Genomic DNA, 21,284 nt, shown 5'->3' on the forward strand with positions numbered 1-21,284 from the left:
TTTATTCCAAGCAAATTTAATTCTACGTTCTAATTCTTCTTCGTTATTAGTGTTGCCGAAAGAGATTTGTTTTCCCAAATAAATATATTGTTGGACATACTCTATTTGTGTGTTTTCTATCGTTATGGGAGATTGAGTACCATTTGTCATTAGTTTTGATTTGTCGAAATTTATTTCCAGTCCTGCCTCCTTGCTCGCCTTGCTCAAGGAGTCCAACATATATTTCATTTGAGTGCTACTTTCTGACAAGACGGCTATGTCGTCGGCGAATCTCAGGTGGTTGAGGTACTTTCCTTGAATATATATACCTAGCTTGTTTAACAAAGAATTCATTAATACCTGGTCTCAAAGGGATGTTATTTAACAAAGAACCTATAGTAGATTTACTTGGACTCAATTTATACAAAGAAAGTGCAAAAATTTTTTCATCGTCTGTGTATCTAGAACCTTTTCCTTTTACACCAGATAATCTTAATTGTGAGTCGACCAATATTTTTCTAAAATTACTCAGTAGAGGATACTTTTTGATGAAAAGTTTTACTTGAGTAGACCATGACAGTGTCTTTGATTTTAATTTATTAAATCTCAAAGTCAAATTTCGCAACTTCATTTTTAACATTTCATATTCATTCCCCACACGTAGCTTTTGCTTACGAGGGGTCTCATTTTGACCTAAACGAACTCTGACTTTATATGGGACTTATGACGTCTAGAATGTGATTTTACACGTACTCTGGAGTTCATTGTGTGGCAGATATGACATCAGAAGGCATGGGGTTAGATGGAAGAGGACTCAGTTGACCAACTGTTAGTTCTGGCTCTGTAGATTGGTTTTGAGTTGCTGTACTTGTACTACAACAATGTACTACATTTGTAGTTATAGAATCTGTCTTAGAATCAGACTGTACATAAAAATCAGGTTCAGTAGTTTCTTTATTTATTTGAGAAGCCACACACCGGACTTGCTCATTACTTGGTATACATCGATGGTTGAACAATGCTCTGATTGTTAGGTTCAAAATCCCGTTCAGTAAAAAATTGCTTGTTTCGAGAAGATGTATAACGATCTATACAATAAAAGTACAGGTTGTAATTTTTACAGATTTTAGTCGATTTGATTCCCGGGTGTGGCAAGCGAATTTTCGAAAATCTTTGAATGCAGTTTTCTTTCTATGCAAAAATAAAGGAATGTTTTCTTTGAGTGAAATTTTCTATCTACAGTATTAAGAGTACTTTCCCTTCAGGTGGCATTACAAAATTCCACCCTGTATAGGTATGTATATTGTATACTATGATAAGCGGTGATAGCCTAGTGGGTGAGACTACAGCCTCTTATTCAGAGGGTACAAGGTTCAATCTCAGACACACACCTTTAACTTTTCGGCGTTAGGTGTACATTTTAAGCAATTAAGGTTTCTCTAAAGGTTCTTTATCTTTATAAAATATTTACTGGCCTTCATTTTGTCATAAATGTTTGGTTTAATATGCTTGTCGGTTAATTTGGTAGTTCTCGCACGACCCTGTGCGCCATCTGAAGCATACACCATTTCGATGTAGTTCCATTGAGCACGCTGGGTTCCAATCAGCAAGTCATTCTTCTGGAAATTATTGCGAAAACATTTTAGTAGGTGTGGAACATCATACATGTGGTATAATTTTTTTTTGTCTATCATATAATGAAAGATATTTGGGTCATCATTACCACTACGAAGAATATCTTCGCGTGTGTCAGCTATTAATGAATTTATTGCTGCAACATTCGCTGAGCCTTGATCTGAGACAGTACATCTCAAAATAAATCCTGATTTAAATATTGCTGCAATCGGCTCTTTCAGTATCTTTTTTAAATGAAATGTTTTAATTCCATCACGAACAAAATTAAAAGCTATGGGTATTTTCCAATTTGAAAATATACCACGCAACATAAAAACCAGCTTTGTCAGCAACATTATTAGTGCGTTCACCACCTCCTAGATCTTCAAAACCCCAGTATGAAAATTGAAAAATTTTTATTCATTGCCATTTCATCAAACAGCAATACACACTGCAATCCCATTGAATTTTTGTTTTTAGCTGCATCTGCCAAATGCTGAAATATAAATTCATTAATACCTGGTCTCAAAGGGATGTTATTTAACAAAGAACCTATAGTAGATTTACTTGGACTCAATTACAAAGAAAGTGCAAAAAATTTTTCATCGTCTGTGTATCTAGAACCTTTTCCTTTTACACCAGATAATCTTAATTGTGAGTCGACCAATATTTTTCCAAAATTACTCAGTAGAGGATACTTTTTGATATGACCATGACAGTGTCTTTGATTTTAATTTATTAAATCTCAAAGTCAAATTTCGCAAATTCATTTTTAACATTTCATTCCCCATTACGTAGCTTTTGCTTACGAGGGGTCCCATTTTGACCTAAAAGAACTCTAGGAATTAAATCTGACTTTATATGGGACTTATGACGTCTAGAATGTGATTTTACACGTACTCTGGAGTTCATTGTGTGGCAGATATAACATCAGAAGGCATGGGGTTAGATGGAAGAGGACTCAGTTGACCAACTGTTAGTTCTGGCTCTGTAGATTGGTTTTGAGTTGCTGTACTTGTACTACATTTGTAGTTATAGAATCTGTCTTAGAATCAGACTGTACATAAAAATCAGGTTCAGTAGTTTCTTTATTTATTTGAGAAGCCACACACCGGACTTGCTCATTACTTGGTATACATCGATGGTTGAACAATGCTCTGATTGTTAGGTTCAAAATCCCGTTCAGTAAAAAATTGCTTGTTTCGAGAAGATGTAGCTATATTTTGCTTTGATGATTTGCTTTTTGGCAGATGCAATGTAGGAATTGCATCTGACGTTAGTTTGTGAGATTTAACATGTTGAGGTAACAAGTGTAAATTAAAAATTTTCAACACCCGCGACCAGTGAAGGTTACAGTAACTAGAAAAGAGCTGATAACTTTCAAACGGCTGAACCGATTTACTTTGACTATTCCGCGCCTACGATCCAAAGTATCTGAGTTTTCCAAAACATCATTTTCAAATAAATTATTATGTATATCTAGGCAACGTCCATCTTGACAGCTTGACATTTGTCAATTGACACTTGAATATTATGAACCTAAGGGTTATCTAACCTTCTTTTCTACAAGAAAACTAGAAAAGAGCTGATAACTTTTAAACGGCTGAACCAATTTTTTTGGATTATAGCTAAGAACACTCTCGATCAAGCCACTTTTCAAACAAAAAAAAACTAAATTGAAATCGGTTCATTCGTTTAGGCGCTACGATGCCACAGACAGATACACAGATACACAGACACACAGATACACACGTCAAACTTATAACACCCCTCTTTTTGGGTCGGGGGTTAAAAAATGAAGTTCGCAAATCTTTACATTCTCTAATGACTTACGGGGATATTTGCGAAGAAATGGACATCGAATTAACCATGCCTTCCACGTTACCTTCGTAAACGGTACCGTATAAATTGGAGGTGTTTTTACACCCAGGAACAACACTGCCTCATCGCGAATAAATTTTAGCACTTGAGGACAAAAATTCTGTTTACGCTATCATTAGGCAATAGATTGCCTTAAGATCACATTTTAGCAGAATACCAAGCGTAAATCATACTGTAGGTACATCTCTTACACAAAACAAACTAAAAAGAATTAAGAAATAATAAATATAAAAGGATCTTGTTAAAACTGTAGCGAAGCACCAGGTTTCAATCTTTCAAATTCTCGCACCACAAAAATCGTTTAGAAAAAATGGAGGTCAAGGTGAAAATTATTGTTGAAAATGACACACAACAGCCATGTTTTTTTTTTTTTCGTTTATTCTTAATTTATTGGCTGATTCGAAAAAGTGGTGGCTTCTTATTGTCTCATTCAAATGCAAATAGCCAATATACGCCCCCTCAAGAGCACAGTTTCGGATGACGATATGCCTGGTACATTAGTAACTTCTAAATCAGTGGCTAGTTCCACCTCAAATGACCCATTCCTCCTTATGTGTTCCCCGAAATATGACCTGGCTTGTCTTATTTGATATATTCCTAGAGCAAACAGTTCCAGCTCAGCCATGGTCATTTGAGGGAAGATATTTAACTCTTCATGTTCTGCATCAATGCGGGTAAATTGGGCTCGGCGACGGTTTAATTGGTTTTCTGTTACATAATCAGCCAAACAGTTTGGCATGTTAAATCGTTGCAAAGCTCTATTTAAAATAAGTTCAGCATCCGGCCTGTCTCTTAATTTTACATGGTAGGCATTGATTAATGCAGCACAAATACGAAAGTCATTCATTAGATGTGTTGAGGCCACATTAAAATATTCAGCTCGGAATAATTTGTATTCATTTTTAAATCTTCCGTTAATCACCTCCACCACCCATCGACACAATGTGACATACCTGGATTTGTTGGCATTTATGGTTGATAATTGTGATTCACCCGGTTCAATAGTTTCGGGCTTAAAAACTTTATAGCCCTGACTTTCCAGCAACGGTATGGAGTCACGGAATCCCCTATCCAAAATGAAAATGTCATTTGGTCTAAAATAAGTTCTTAGTTCACCATTTTCAATTTCGAAGAGGGATTTCATTATGTCAGAGTCCGATTGGGTGGCAGGATACGGCCCAAACACATCAATTATGTGCCCATCAGTGGCAACTAACAAAAATAGTTTAACCAAGTTTCTATACTTGTGTAGACTGTAGGTTTTTTTCTGAAATAAGTAGTTGGATGACTTTTGTAAGTATTAGGGGTTAAAGTATGAAATTGCCGATTTGTACTGAAAAATAAAAAGTCGTTTTTTTTTTTAATTTAACATATTTATTTAATCAAAATAATTACCATTATTATCTATACATTGCTGCCATCTAATAGGAAGCTCATTTATGCCTTTGCGATAGAACTCTGGTGATCTAGATTCGACAAACTGTGTGAAAGCATTTTGCACTGCCTCCGGAGAAGAAAACTTTTTATCACGCAGAAAATTGTCCAAATCACGAAAAAAATGGTAGTCCGTTGGAGCAAGGTCTGGCGAATACGGAGGGTGACGAATGGTTTCTAATTGCAGTTCCTGTAGAGTTAAAACGGTTTCTCGTGCTGTACGGTTTCTCTTTTCTGTTCAGCCATTGCATTTTTAACCGACTTCCAAAAAAGGAGGAGGTTCTCAATTTTTTTTTTTTTTTTTATATGTATGTTCCCCGATTACTCAAAGACCCCTGGACCGATTTGGAAAATATTTTTTTTGTTTGAAAGGGTATACTGTGCAAGTGGTCCCATATAAATTTGGTGAAGATCTGATGAATATCTTCGGAGATGGAGAACAGAACTCCTCAATGGATAAGAGCAAATTGCTCGCGATCACTGTAATAGCTTAGTAAACAGTAGGGTTTTAACTGGGCATAGCATATTATAGTACAGTGGGGCCACTAAAAATTGTGAAATAAAAAAATTTCAAAAGAAATATAAAACCGACTTCAAAAACCAAAAACACTAAAAAGTAGAAAATAATTTTTGTTTAGCTACACATGTAATGTACCTAGGTATGAAGTCGGGCGAGCTTCACTCTTGGATTTCTAATTTTGTTTTAATATGCTCGCTCGACTTCATACCTAGGTACATTACATGTGTAGCTAAACAAAAATTATTTTCTACTTTTTAGTGTTTTTGGTTTTTGAAGTCGGTTTTATTTTTCTTTTGAAATTTTTTTATTCGCTTACGATTATCGTAAAGAATCCATTTTTCATCACATGTCACAATTCGATCCAATATTCCTTCATTTCTGTATCGATTCAACAAGGCACCGCAAGTTTCAACACGCGTTTCTTTCTGCAGATCAGTCAAATCATGAGGCACCCATTTTTCATATTTTTTTATTTTATTGATTTGACGCAAATGAGTCAATATTGTTGGTAAGGTAACGTTAAACCATGCCGCTAATTCCTGGGTAGTTTGGCTCGGATCGGCTTCCACCATCTCTTTCAAATCATTGTTATTCACCTGTGTGGGCGGTCTTCCACGTGGTTCGTTCTTCAAATCGAAGTTTCCATCACGAAAGCGTTTAAACTAGACTTGCAACGAATAGTATATTCGGCAGTGTACCGAATACCGAATATTCGGCGAGGCCCCTGACCGAATAGCCGAATATTAGGCAAAAGTATTCGGCCGGATTTTAGCGCCAAAAACTTGTACAGACGTGATTGTTTCGCGCTCCTTTGTTTTGTTCTAATGTACTCATCGCTCTGAAGTTGGGATGGTCTACGAGAAAAAAAGAAGTAAACTACTTCCTAAAAATGCAGAAAAGTTAGTCTTTCTGCACCATAACCTTCCCCTTCTAAATTTTGATTATGAAAATAATTCAAATGCATAGAAAAATTCTTAACTTGTTTAATACAGAAAATGATTAAATTATGTACCTGTTTTATGTACCAATGACTACTTAATAAATGATTATAAAAGAAATGAGAACCTTACCCTTCTAAATTTTGATTACCACAATAATTCAAATACATAGAATCCTCCATTTTTCCAATTCAGAAGATGATTATGTACCTGTGTTATGCTGCATTGGTGCATAACTTATGCACCAATGACTACTTAACTAACTCCATAAAGTTAGAGGTGCATAACTGGGATTGAACTTTCGACCTTTCAAATAGATGCAAACATCTCAACTCTTAACCATTAAGATTTCATGGCTCTAAGTATATTATTATTATTTTGTGAGTAAGTAGTGAAAGTTACACAAAAAATTACATCTTGATTTAAATAATTTGTACAAGTATTTTATTTCATATAAGTATTATCTACTTCAGTAGTATTTCATAGTAGTTAAAATAGATATGAATGAGTTTAACTACTTATAAGTAAAAGGAACCAAAAGCTTAGTTTGTTATAATCCGCTAAATGGCTAAACCAGACAGATTAGATTTATATGGAACCACGCAGTACTACACAGATCCCAAAATCACTCGATGTAACTACGTTTTGTCCTGACACGAAAGCATCCTCAGGAGATGTAAACCTTACAATGCCTAATTGCAAAATTAATAAGTTATTTAATTAAATACCTTTTACAATGGCCGTAGTTGCTGTTGCACTTACGGATTTGGTGGTTTTGTTTAATCGACTTCTTTACTGGTGAATTTTGCATTTTTTATAAAAATGAAATAATATCACTGACCACAAAAAAGTTTTAATAGGACGCTACCTAGAGAAGGGACATTGCGGTCTAATCCAAAATCGATTAATCGAAAAATCGATCAAAAAATTACGTTAGAAAATCGAGATTCAATTTGTTATGCTAACAAGTATAAAAGGAATTGTACAATATTGGCTACAACTAGCACTATGACTTCAACTTAACTAGATCTAATATGTATCACCGACCTGTAGAACTCTGATTATTTATTTATTTATTTAATAATAATATCTCAGCATGCTTACAGTGAAACCAAAACGCATACTGAGTCAGACGTTACAATACATACATATTTTGTTAAATTCGGAGATACTAATGCTAAAAATATCTAATTTTTGGTGCTGAGCAATCAGATCGTTGAGTAAGGCAAGTGCTCGTAAGGTTGGCGCATTTTGGGCAAAAATTGTCCTCGTTGTTGCCAGATGAAAAAAGGGCAGGCGTCTGCACGAACGAACAGCCCTATCCGGCACCCTCACCTCCAAAGCACATCTACACAGGGTATCAGGGTTGTCAACCTTGTTCCGGAGTAAAAGGTAATAGTGGACCAGAGTAGCCCTGGTTCTCCTTGTCTGCAAAGTATCCAACCCTACCATACCCGATACAAATAAAGACGGATACAGGTACGGATGATATCCATAATTTTTTTTAACAAATTGCGAGCAAAAATCGAATCACGACAATTCTATGTTTAATCAACAAATAAGTCAATCGGTTGTGCATCTTCAACGCCATCACTTGTTTTAAACTTCTTTGATTTTGGAATAACAAAAGATTCCAAACAGCCTTCAGAGTCGTTTTTTTCAGTAACTGTAGGTCGACTTGGCGGTCTGATTTCGGTCAAAGGTTGTAAAAATGACCACAATAAACATATTGTTTTCTGGGTTTAGCCCCGGACCCACTGGGACAATTTTTTTCCTTTAGCCGTTCTCTATTAAAGCAATAATAGGTAAGTACTATCCAATGATACAGTTCACGACAGTTAGGGAACTTCTAACCAAACGTTGAGGCTTCACTGGCAGGCGTAGGTAGCCCTAAATTAGTCTTATTTTTCTTTGATTTTACGTCACCACAGCCATATATTTGACATACCGTCGAGAATAACAAACCGAGAGTTCTTTCACTCTAGTTCACTCTCCAATGATCGCAACCTTCCCCTACAAGTGATGGCAAGATTCAGATTAAAATTCTGGCAAAAAGTACCTACTTACTACCTACCGGCAATATTGGCACCGCTCCTGTGCGGATCTTCCGGACATTCTCGACCGAAAAATCTTCGGCTCGGAAATGCACCGAGCAAATTAGCGAGTGCTCATCGATTTCTGTGACCCAATCGTCTAGCGCTCGCAGCCACGCTGCTCGAAGTGCTGCCGGGTGGTTTGATATCCTAGTTAGATTGTTTTACGAACACGAAGAAACCAACACATCGTGCGTCTCCCAGTAATCTGCCATGAAACTGACCACTTTCAAAGGATTGTTTTATTAGGCTTTCATTAAGGATCCATTTTATTTATCAAATTTCTTAGAGAGATTTGATCCGTATAATTGATTGATGAGATGTAAATTAAAACACGGGCTTGGAATTTAGGCTTTGGAATTTAATTATTTAAATAGATTCACAAAATACAAGAGAACAAACTTTATTACGCGGCGGAGACCAAAGACGTTAGAGAGCAGTGTTGCCAATGGCAGATAGTCAATTAATATGTTGTCTATGGGCTGCGTTCCATTTTACCAACATTGATCCTAACGATCTATGCAAATAAATGTACAGGTTGTAATTTTTACAGATTTTAGATGGTTCGATTCCCGGGTGTGGCAAGCGAATTTTCGAAAATCTTTGAATGCAGTTTTCTTTCTGTTCAAAAATAAAGGAACGTTTTCTTTGAGTAAAATTTTCTATCTACAGTATTAAGAATACTTTCCCTTCAGGTGGCATTACAAATTTCCACCCTGTATATGGTGTGGTCACTATGAAATTAAGGTTGTGCCTTAACAATCTTTAATATGTTCTCTTCTTTTTAATATTATATCTGAATGTCAATATTTAAATTCAGATTTTGGTTTCTATATCTGGATTTTGGATTCTGTACTTATTTTTTCATTACTGCAATTGCTGTAAGGAAAGACACATTGATTATTGGTTATGAGTGTCAATGTAAAAAAATAAGCCTGCTTAATAGATTATAGGTCAAATATCGCAATCAAAAATATGATATTAAAATAATAATTAAACCTGTAAAGTCATAGGAAGTACGTTTATTATTTTATATATTAATAAAACAATTTTCAGTAGGCGTTATACGGATATAAAATAGGCTGAATAGCCGAATATTCTTCCTTCGCTGCTGTAACTAATTTAGTTACAGCCTGCCATGTTTCACTATCACCTTCCACAGCTGACTTGTATGTTATGAGCGCGCGTTTCCATCTATCGGTGCCCAGCGTCGCAGCTTCACGCGTGTTGTATACACGCAGCTCTATGTAGTACTCATTCCGTACATAACCATGACTGAAACCCTTTTATTTTGTTGCTACAATAACCGACATCAACTTGTGATTTTTGTATTATATTGTACAAGCAGTCTGTTCTAGCAAATATTTCATGGAAAAGTGAGAAAAAAAATTGAAATTAAATGATCGTGAAAATTTTCCGCGGCTAAAATTGTATCACCGTCCCAATTTTGAGGGTTATCGCAATTCTCAGAAAACAAATCAATGAGGTTATTTTTTTCATCAAAAACTGCGTTCACAGTACGTGACGAATAGGTCCAGCGAGTAGCTGGAGCGTGAGATATTTTTTTTTACAATGCGTATCATAAAAAGCAGCTCGTTTTGTGCTATTACTTAAAAAAAAATAACTAGAGTCTGAAGGGCTGAAAAAAATTAGCTGACTTCAGCAATCCGCGCACATGATTTAGACAAAACTAAATTCAAAATATGTGTGTTACACCAAATGTAAATTGCTTGAGGACAAACCTCTTTTATTTTGAATTGGACTCCATTTCTTGAACCGGGCATTACACTAGAGCCGTCGTAGCTCTGAGCTTCTAATTTTTCGGCGCATTTATGTTTATTTAATATTTCTAAAATAATTTTGGAAATAGTGTCTGAGGTACGACTTTCAGACACGTCAATAAAACCCAAGAAGCGATCATTAATATCGTTATCAGTTTCGTCAATAATAACTGAAAAGAATTGTGTCGTATTGATCTCGAACTCGATTCGAGATTTATTAACATCGGCTACAGAATGAATTATGTCATTTTGAATTTTGTTTGATAAATAAATAATTTATTCTGGCCATGATTTGTCGCTTTGTTGATTTTGCTAATGTTTTTCTAAAAAGAAATCGTATCTCGAAAGTAACGATACAAGTTCTAAGAAATTGCCTTTATTTAATGATTTTTTAGACTCATCGTGACCTCTAAAAGGCAGTTCTTGTTGTGTTGTGCTAGATGACAAACAATATCAATTAACCTCTGAAAAACACTACGGTTGTGGTCGACACGCGAATTATGATTTGAAATCTCATTTGCTAATTGCCGAGACAAAGAAGTTTCTATGCGTTGTTTACAGAAATTATGAAAAGAAATTACAGAACTCATATGTTTTTGGGAACTTTGATGCCTTTTTATAGCAGTAGATAAATTATTTAAATCGTTGTAACCAGACGTATTTCAAGCATTCTTTTCAAAAAAATGCAACACCAACAATATAACTTATTCGTATGAGAACACCCAACTATCCATTGCGTTTTATACACCGACCTGTTAAATTGGCTTTTATGAGTTTTACTAATTTGAGAAATACACAAGTCAGGAGTAGGTTTTGGTGAAGTTATAAGCTTTTTTTTCTCTTCAAAAGTTAAAAGCTTTACCTTGTTTTCGGCCATTAATCTTTGCACACACTTTAAATTGTCACAAGGAACAACACTGACTAAATCAACACTCATTTTGTACAAAATTTACGATTATTTTTCAAATAATAAGACTGACCACGGACAACTACAAAAACAAACACGAAACAACTTGGTAGCTCCAAAACAAAAAAAAATATAAGGGGGCTTAGTATGCTACCACATTTGGAAGATGCGGTCAAAAGTATTTCGATTTTAATGGACTGTATTAATTATGATTTTTAACCGACTTCCAAGAAAGGGTATACTGTGCAGGTGGTCCCATATAAATTTGGTGAAGATCTGATGAATATCTTCGGAGATGGAGAACAGAACTCCTCAATGGATAAGAGCAAATTGCTCGCGATCACTGTAATAGCTTAGTAAACAGTAGGGTTTTAACTAGGCATAGCATATTATAGTACAGTGGGGCCACTAAAAATTGTGAAATAAAAAAGTTTCAAAAGAAAAATAAAACCGACTTCATAAACCAAAAATACTAAAAAGTAGAAAATAATTTTTGTTTAGCTACACATGTAATGTACCTAGGTATGAAGTCGGGCGAGCTTCACTCTTGGATTTCTAATTTTGTTTTATAATATGCTCGCTCGACTTCATACCTAGGTACATTACATGTGTAGCTAAACAAAAATTATTTTCTACTTTTTAGTATTTTTGGTTTTTCAAGTCGGTTTTATTTTTCTTTTGAAAATTTTTTTAGCGGTTAATTTGCCCCAACTCCTTACGAAATTGATCCCGTACAGATTTCCATTTTGTCATCATCTCAAGTCCTGAAATGCAGAATTATTAAATTAAATTCTACTTATTTAGAACTAGCTGATGCCCGCAGCTTCGCCCGCGTGGATTTAGGTTTCTAAAAATCCCGTGGAAACTTTTTATTTCCCAGGACAAAAGTAGCCTATCCGTTATAGCCCGTCCCCGGGATGCAACGTGTTTCTGTACCACGTAATAATACATTTAAAGGGATGATCCTTTAAAAATCACATCCTTACACACACATACACACACGCAGTCAATCAACCTGATTCTTCTGGCATTCAAACCAGTAGACAACCATATCTTCTCTTGCTTTCTTTCATAAACGGTAAAAGGCTTTAGACTTCAAAATGTGCAACCTTCTCAGCCATCAGGGTTGCTTTATCGGCTGCGTCAGTGGAAACTTTAATTTTTTCGAGCAATTGCGTACACTGAGCAAGTGACCGTACGTGGGCTCCCGAAACACGGATTATAACATCTATTAAACATTGCCCTAAAATAACACTCGCGAACTTAAATGTCTTCACTGCACTGTGAAGTTTACCTGTAAAAGTCACAGTTGAAAAAATACTTGTTTGTAATCACACAAATAAATAGTTAAAATGTTTTTTTTTTTAATCCACGTTTCCCCCCTTGTCTTATTGATCTTTTCGTTTGTATTTTGGCATCCGTTTCTCCTTCCTCTCCTCTATTTTTTCTTTTTTGTTGGGTGCGCCGGCTCTTTCGCTTCAGTGACCAATGCTTGGTGTTCTCCTGTTCGTATATGCGGGTCGATGTCCATAAGTCGTATGTAATGTCGATTACATAAAAGTAAGTACTACCTACAACCGCCTTGTGCAAACGCTTTGTTTAAAGTACAGTTAATAGGTACATCCCTACATGCGGCTATTTTCTTGGCTTCGGAGAATCAGGGGGTGTGCCAGTAAGTGTAAAACACACCTCTGTTTATTTCCTTTATACGGTGCCGGTGCTGTCTTTGCCAGGGGTTGTTGGACTTCTTGTTCCAATGATTGTAAGTGACGTGCTTGTTCCAACAGGTCTGCAAATGTGTTTATGTCTGATCTTGCTATCTTTTTTTCAGCTTGAGTTTCAGTAGACCATATAAGAAATCTAGTTGCTCCTCTTCTTTGTATCGTTTTGCTGGTAACATTCCCAGTAAGGCCCTTTTCCGACATAAAAAGGTATCTAGTAAGGCCCTTTTCCGACAAAAAGGTATCTAGGCTCTTGATCACCTTGTGTGTCTGCAAAGAGTTCCACGTAAATTTCGTGAGGCTGGCGTTTCGGAGCAAATGCCGATCGTATTTTTTTTTTGTATACACTAGCTCCGCTAACGTTATTAGCGCCTATTTTAGTCTATTTCTCATTCATACCAGTTCTCGCTTTTATGCCTCTCGCACTTGCGTTCCTCATACCTGTTCTTTCTCTCATTCATCTCCATTCAGTCCAGTGGGTGGGATTCCCACACATAATAGCCTATTCTTCTAATATTTCCTTTATTTTAGGGAAAATGATGTTTAACACGGTTTTTAATTCTTTTACTTTTAGAAACTCTTATATTATCTTAAAATTACTGCTGTATTATTTATATACCTAAAATCTATCTATGTTAACATACAAATATCACAATATTTTATGAAACATAGTTTTATGCTGTATTATTTCTACTTATTACTTTTTGTGCTATTTTTACACATCCTTTATCAGTTATCAGTTCTTGTCTCTGTTTACCACGCATCACCTCCCCTAAACTTACCCTCGTAATTTTAATATCTAGTTTTTGCCGATCGTATTGCCGATATTGCTTTAGACCATGTCCTTATTCCAGCTTGAACTCCCGTCCACCAGGTACTTGCATTATCTTTTAAAAGTAGGGGTAATCCGGCCAAACCATCGTCGTCTGTGATCTTTTCTATTATTATACTATATATAGCTTTTTGTTATAAATTTCCACAGCCGTGACAAATTCTTCCACTTTATGGTAGTCACGCTCGCCGTGGAATGGCAAGGTGCAGCGAGTAAAGTTTTTATTGTTTACTGTGAATGATGGAATTCGTTCCAAGAGCTCGCTGAACTACTCTTGTGTTACGGTGACGATTGCTGTCATTTTCCCTTCTTCCTTTCTTTCTTCTGACATGATGTGCCTTATTTACGTTGGGCGCCAAATATGTAGGGGAAATAAAGGTAAACACATGTAAAGTTGGTATTCACTGTATTCTTCCCTTACACTACGGGAGTCTATGCTAGAGTCATTGGAACGGACTGCGTGGCTATCTCCCCCTATATTATATACTAATTACCAAACACCCTGTATACACGCGGATCCCCGCTTCGGCGTGGGCGGTGCATCGATGACGTATCGTAGAGCGGCGCAGACAGTGCTGTGTGAGCGAGAAAGTATTATATATTTTGAATAGGTTTATCACAATAACTGTTAATCACACTATCACACTAATATTATAAAGGCGAAAGTTTGTGTGTGTGTGTGTGTGTGTGTGTGTGTGTGTGTGTGTGTGTGTGTGTGTGTGTGTGTGTGTGTGTGTGTGTGTGTGTTTGTTACTCCTTCACGCTAAAACTACTGGACGGATTGGGCTGAAATTTAGAATGGAGATAGATTATACTCTGGATTAGCACATAGGCTACTTTTTATCCCGGAAAATCAAAGAGTTCCCACGGGATTTTTAAAAAACTACATCCACGCGAACGAAGTCGCGGGCATCAGCTAGTTCTTAATAATCAGCCATAAAAATATGATTTCCCTAACCCCTGAGTAAGTTAACATCTATTAATCAAAATGGAATATAGGTAGGTTTAACATAATTGAAGTGCACCTTTCTAGCCATACATTTCAAAACCTAATGTAATCTTTGATATTACGACTCCTGTCTTTTTAATAAAAGACTAGGTTAACACAAAAAATAAATAAATTTTGAACTATTGATTGGGGAACAACCACGTACCAGCTTCGCAGATCAAATTTTATGCAGAATATTTGCATACACGTTCGATCACAACTTTTTAAAGTAGCAAGTAGTCTTTAGGTGATTGAAAGGAAAACGTTGAGAAGTAACTGCGAAAGGTTTCGACTTTCGAGAAATATCGAAAAATACGTATTAAACGCGAGCACTTGAGTTAAAGTAGGTTAAGCTCCACTTATTTAACAGACGATATCATTTAAAAGTAAATAAGTAGCTCTATGTAAAAACGTAAAATACACGGACTTACAGCTCGCGATTTCTATATTAGCATGGAGCTTCTCCACTAAATACTCCTGCTGTTTTTTATTCGCCCGTTTACGGGCTTGGCGCTCCGGGCGCTCCACAATATTATTATTATTCATGATAGTCTGCGTAAAAAATTGTTTGACTATACGATGGATCAGTGATCACTACAGTGAACATAGAGTATAGACAAATAATCAAAGATTTATTACTACTTTACACTATAAAATGAACAAAATTATCAATTTTCGGCACTTCATCTGTGCATTCATATCGTGAATGGAGAAAAATAAATAAATTATTAGGTATTTTTGTATTTATTACCATCATTTGTTACAGGTAAAAAAAAAGGCAAACAACAGTGATGTACAGACATCTATCATCACCCGTAACTTAGCTGTATACTTGTTGACTTGGCATTTTTGGTATTGTTTCAAAATTATAAAGACAATTGCCGCACCACATACTGCTATCAGAGTTGATAATAGTAAATTATTAGTCCATATGTGGGTTGATGCGTCGACACTGGCGCCGTTTGCACCCCGTACTGGGAGAGCACCGTCTCCTTGTTCTCACAAACGCATTTCGAGCATTCTTTTCCCATTTTCTTTAAAATTGATTCCGACGTGTTTGCTTGTAAAAGTTAAAAAAGGAATCGTTGCATCATGTATACACGTTCCGTAATTTTCCGTGAATAAACTGCTGTGTCAACCGCGCGACGAAACCCGAGCTCGCGCTGGCAGGGTCGCCATATAGTGTTCCCGTCAGGGGGAAGGGGATCCAAATGATACACACGTCCTTCCTTAAGTGAAGTCTGTTTATTACTCCTCACTTATACTCTTTTCTACCACACCTCATTGGTACCTATTACTCACTTATTAAAGTGACTTGAAACCAATGTAGCTCTTTCTGTATAATCAGGTTCTTCAGCATTACTTGGTACAGGCACTGCATCTGCAGTAGGGATAAGAACCTCTGGTGGTACATCAGCTTGACTGTTTAGTCCACAGATATTATGCAACACAGCAGTAGCTATGATTACTGCATTGGCTCGTAACAAATTCAAACGCATGGTCAGAGCTACTACTGGAAATCTCCTCTTCCACACTCCAAAACACCTACAGCAAAAGAGTTATTTAAATAATAGCGTAGTACACAATAAATATTATAATACTAGACAAAAAAGGAATAACTTGCTATTAAATAATTTAAATAATGATTATTTATCACTACTATATATAATTACATCAATGCTCAATTTCAACCAGGTTGAAGTAAAAAAAAAACTATTAAAAATCAAATCTCATTCCTCAGCACTGACAGGTTAAAGTAAAGTTGTAATAGATACCTTTCAATACAGTTTCTGGTTCGAATATGGACTTCATTATAAAGCTATTCCCCTCTAGTTTGAGGGTTAAGCATAGGTGTTAATAAGTATGGTTTTAGCGACTATGCACTGTCTGCCAGCAGCCATTTGTTCCCAAACAACCCACTTTCACACTGAGCTGCAAAAATGTGTACTTAATATACTGTATATATATAATAATCGAATGTTGCACATTTTTTAAAAGAAGAACTACATAGGTGGTACCGTATGAAAAAAGTTTCACTCAAAAATCTCAAACCATGAAGGTTCTATGTCAATTCGAAGTACAAACTGACGTTTTATTGTAGTACAATTACAATAAAACGGCAGTTTCATACTTTAACCCCTATTATAATGCCAAATTTGCGATTTCCTCTGGTTTTGATATTCTATTAAGCGCCGTTTTATATTCATAATCTTTCATAGCTTCTGATTGCGGTATATTGGAATTTTTCCAAACATCGGAGTAGACGGGCCCTGGACTGATGGTATTGACTCTGACTCCATATGGCGGTAATTCTATTGCGACGCCTTGACCAAATATGTACACTGTCTGTTCAAAAAGTACCCGGAATTTTCGTTTTTTCAAAAAAATATTTATTTATTCGTCTACATCAATGTGGTCCCCTGCAAAGTAGTCCCCCCCAGATATAATACACTTATGCCAGCGTTTTTTCCAATCTTCGAAGCACTCTTGGTATTCACTTTTTGGTATGTCCTTGAGCACTCTCAGCGATTCGACCTTTATTTCTTCAATCGAGGAAAAATGCCGTTTTTTCATGGGTCTCTTCAACTTTGGCAACAGGAAAAAGTCACACGGAGCCATATCTGGTGAATATGGAGGTTGTTTTTTGGCCAAAAAATTACGAACATGCAAGGACGAGTGAGAACGATGAGTGAGTTTTGGAATGAATTTTGCTGCCACTCGTTTCATGCCCAAAACATTAAAAAAAATGTTATGATTTGAGCCAATTGATATGCCAACTTCATCAGCAACTTCTCTTATTGTGATTCGGCGATCATTCATAACCATTTTTTCCACTTTTTTCACATTTTCATCGATTTTATTGACGTGCTGGGTCGACCGGAGCGTTCGTCATCTTCAACGTCTTCGCGGCCATCTTGGAAACGCTTATACCACTCGTAAACACTTGTTTTTTTCATAGCAGAGTCACCTTAGGCTTTTTGTAACAGTTCACACACTTTGTTACACTTTATTTCCTTTTTTACGCATTTAATACAAATTTTTCGACTCTTCCATTGTTTAAACAAGCAAAAATCGCCAAGCTCATAAAAACACGTCGAACCTTAGCGACTACCACAGACAAAGTTAACAGTCAATGTAGCTGAAAATTTTATCATACTTTCGGGGCATGTATACCAACACAATAAAAAAAAAAACTTGACAATCGGACTCTCCAGACCCGCGAAATTTAAAAATTCCGGGTACTTTTTGAACACACCTCGTATAGTTGGAAAAAATGATGTTAAACTGACAGTAGTAGCGGCACGATGCGAAGAATATGGTAAGAAACCGTTAAAGATTATTGCAGATATTAGCAAGGAAGATCAGGCAGTCTCTCAGTGCAGGGCAGTGATCAGACTACCCGACCATACCCAAAACAAATAGCGTAGGGGTACATCAATGGGTAGAAGAACCTGATAAATTTGTTCTGCACCCGCTCTAACATAAGGCTATACTTAGCTTCATGTGGAGCCCAAACGACTGCATTACTTTCCAGTTGACTCCTTACCAACGCATTGTATAATGCAGTAATAGCCCTTATGTTAGTGAAACCACCAACGGTACGAAGCAAGAAACCCAAATTTCTTTAAGCTTTCTTACAACATTGTATAATATGATCACGAAAGCTCAGCGTTTAACCTGACTCCTAAGTCTTTGACTTCTGAAACTCTCAGCATTGGTATCCCATCCATATTATAATTATAACAAATAGGGGCCCGTAACTTAGAGAAAGTGATGATTGATAATAACATTGTTGCCAATGAACGAAACGAAACAAAAATTCAAAACGAAATCATAAATCATACCTGACACACCGGCTCGAACACCATTTTTGAAGCCCCACTTATTGGGTTTATCTTTCATGCATTGACGACGCTTGCCCGCTTTTGTCCCTTTATACGGGATCATCATTTCATCAATGCTAAATCTTTTTTCATTATCTTGTGCTAAACAATTGTCCCTAATTTTTTGTACTAGCGGCCTAACTTTATAATATCTGTCGGAGTCTTGAATGTTGTTGTCAACGAAATGTAAATAACGACAGATTTGTTGATATCGTTTTAGAGGCATCAAATCGGCCACCAGTTTGTATCTATATCGCAAACTCCAATAATCAGTATAAGAAGGCATGGTCACAACACCCATTATTACATGTATGGCTAAAAAATCTCGCAATTCGTCTTCAGTCAAACCAATGGTACGTCCAGTTTTAGAAATTGCAGACGCATTTGTTTGTTCAACAATATCTGCTAAAATGTCAGGGGAAAAAACTTGTAGAAATACTCCAGTGTAAACAGGATTTGAACACCGCCTGTAGGATCTGCTTCCTCTTTCGTGGTTGCCGTATGTCTAAATACAGCTATTTTTCCAGCGATAAGTTAGAGTGAATTTTCGAACTCGCCTTCGGTTAGAAACATAAACCGTGGGACGTTGTGACCGGAGTTTCCTGGAACATGATGCAGAGGAAGCATTGGTCGTCATGCGTGGTGTTGCCAAACCAGGTGCAGGGGGAGCAAAAGGTGCAGGAGTTGTGGGAGTTGCAGGTGTTGCGGGATAATAATATATATGATATAATGTCACTTAATACCGGTACTGTATTGCAATTTGGTTCTAGAGATGGACTTGGATAAACAGTTTGGAAAATTGGCGTAAGGTAAATGTTTTCGATAGCAGGGTCTTATTCATCGTCTAATAGGTTTAGCCTTTCTAAAGAGCTATCAATAGAGGGTGCAGAGGAACTTGACAAAGAGAGCGAAGGGAGCATACATATCTCGTCTTCAATATCTGAACGTTCACTATCGTCAGAAGGTGCATTCTGAATAGGAATTAGCGCTAAAATTCTACCACCACGTGTTTGAAGCTTTTGCTGCCGACAAAGAAAAAAAATGCCAAAACACCAAATAAGCAAAGTAAACCCCCTAATTTGGCAATGTATAGCATGACATACAAATGAAATAAAGGGTCATTTATTATGAACTTGGCAATGTATGTCACCGCATACATAATGTTAGTACCCCAAATAGAACCATTTTATGTAAGTAAAGATTCAAAATTATTACCAAAATGATAGTTCCATAATGTCATGCATAAAATTTACTAAAAATACATGCCCTAAACCGCGAAATAAATACAATTTAAATTCATTTACCTTGGATAGCACAGCTGACAGCCGCCGGGTCGCCATTTTCGTCGACTAATGTCAAAACTAGTGTTGTCAGACATCTGTTTTATATTTTCTAAATTTTTATTTATTTATCTTTTTTATTTTTATATCTTCTAAAAATAAATAGTGTTGCAAGTAGACAAAATTATTAAACCGCGTTATTTTTGCAATTTTTTAAACATAATATTTTTTCAAATTTCATGTAATAATATGTCAGCGCATACAAGTCAATAAAAGTTGGTGTAGATGCTGTATACCATGGTTCCTGAAACAAAGTTAAGATTAATATTTTTGAAGCTAGTCAGGTACAAATCATAATGGAATTTTATTGTATTTGTATTTTAAAGTGAATATTTTGAGGTTAGTTTGAGATAATTATAATATACATAATACGTACCTGGCTCCCTTCACTCTTGAATGAGGATATATTTCAATAAGCAACCTTTGACTGAGGGCTTATCTAACCGAAGCCTTATTTGGAATTCACCATTATCCAATGTGTTGAAATGGTCAACCCTTGTCTTGTAGTTCCTTCTGCTTATAACATGACTTTCATCGTCCGAATCGGAGCTATCCCAGTCTGACAACATTTCCAAATCGCTCAAATCACTATCTGAATTAGACTGAACATTTTCAGTAAAAACGCAAAATACGCGAAACAAATAATAAACTCGAGCCGATAAAGTCGAGGAAACTTTCACTCGGATAAATTTTTAATGACTCTAACTCAACACTTATGCAAGCTTCGCTGCGCGGGTCTCCAAAATGTTGTATTAACAAATCTTTTAATGCGGACCACGTAACAATATCCTCCCGTTCGGAGAGAAGCGCAGCTGCATCTTCTTTCATGCGACTCGTTATAACATTAACACGTTCGCTGCGATATAAGGCTTAAGTGCCCGATGCATGTACTCCCGCTCTGTGCGGAGAGGAAAAGCGGTGAACTTCCTCTGGTGCGGGGCGTGTATAATGAGTATTTCTATATGTACAAAAGAGACAACTATAGGTTTGAATTTAGGACGTCAAGGGCTACTCAATAAAGCATAACAACTGTCCTAAGGTTTTTCGGCCTGATAACGCACTGACTAATATTTTTTTCGTTTCCTTGCGGGTAATAGGCCGAAAGGCCCATCATAGATCACTAGGTCGCCCCACCCGTTCCCGCACTGTTGTAGGTGATACAATTGTTCACTTCCAATTAGTGTCGTGACGTTGTTAGCGGGAATCGACGTAAATACGATAGAGCATTATTCGAGTGTTTGTTTACGTTTTTTTATAGTTTATTGGTAATTATTATGTCTCGGCCAAATAAACGGTGTAGAAGAATGCTGGAATTATCGTTTCAGGGAGATAGGAACAGTGAAAGTGAAAATTCTGATATGGACAAATCGAA

The 21,284-nt window shown here is 36.4% G+C and overlaps 1 protein-coding gene and 1 pseudogene across 3 annotated transcripts in view; both read right to left on the minus strand.

Moving 5' to 3' along the window:
- The window catches only part of LOC123876354, a 219,001-nt gene extending 216,684 nt beyond the window's left edge, over positions 1-2,317 (minus strand). The window contains exons 1-2 of one of the 3 annotated variants that reach the window (XM_045922583.1): positions 1,703-2,317; positions 1,455-1,598 (exon numbers count right to left, since the gene is read on the minus strand). In XM_045922583.1, the coding sequence (XP_045778539.1) occupies positions 1,455-1,547 (93 nt within the window). In that variant the 5' untranslated portion in view covers positions 1,548-1,598; positions 1,703-2,317. Of the gene's footprint in view, positions 1-1,454 lie in introns of all 3 variants that reach the window. The other 2 variants (XM_045922585.1, XM_045922582.1) reach the window with 2 other exon arrangements.
- Positions 2,318-7,367: 5,050 nt separating this feature from the next.
- On the minus strand, positions 7,368-20,598 carry LOC123876527 (annotated as a pseudogene).
- Between the last annotated feature and the right edge of the window lie 686 nt (positions 20,599-21,284).

Source organism: Maniola jurtina, chromosome 21 (assembly GCF_905333055.1).
Source record: "Maniola jurtina chromosome 21, ilManJurt1.1, whole genome shotgun sequence".
Classification (NCBI taxonomy): Eukaryota; Metazoa; Arthropoda; class Insecta; order Lepidoptera; family Nymphalidae; genus Maniola; species Maniola jurtina.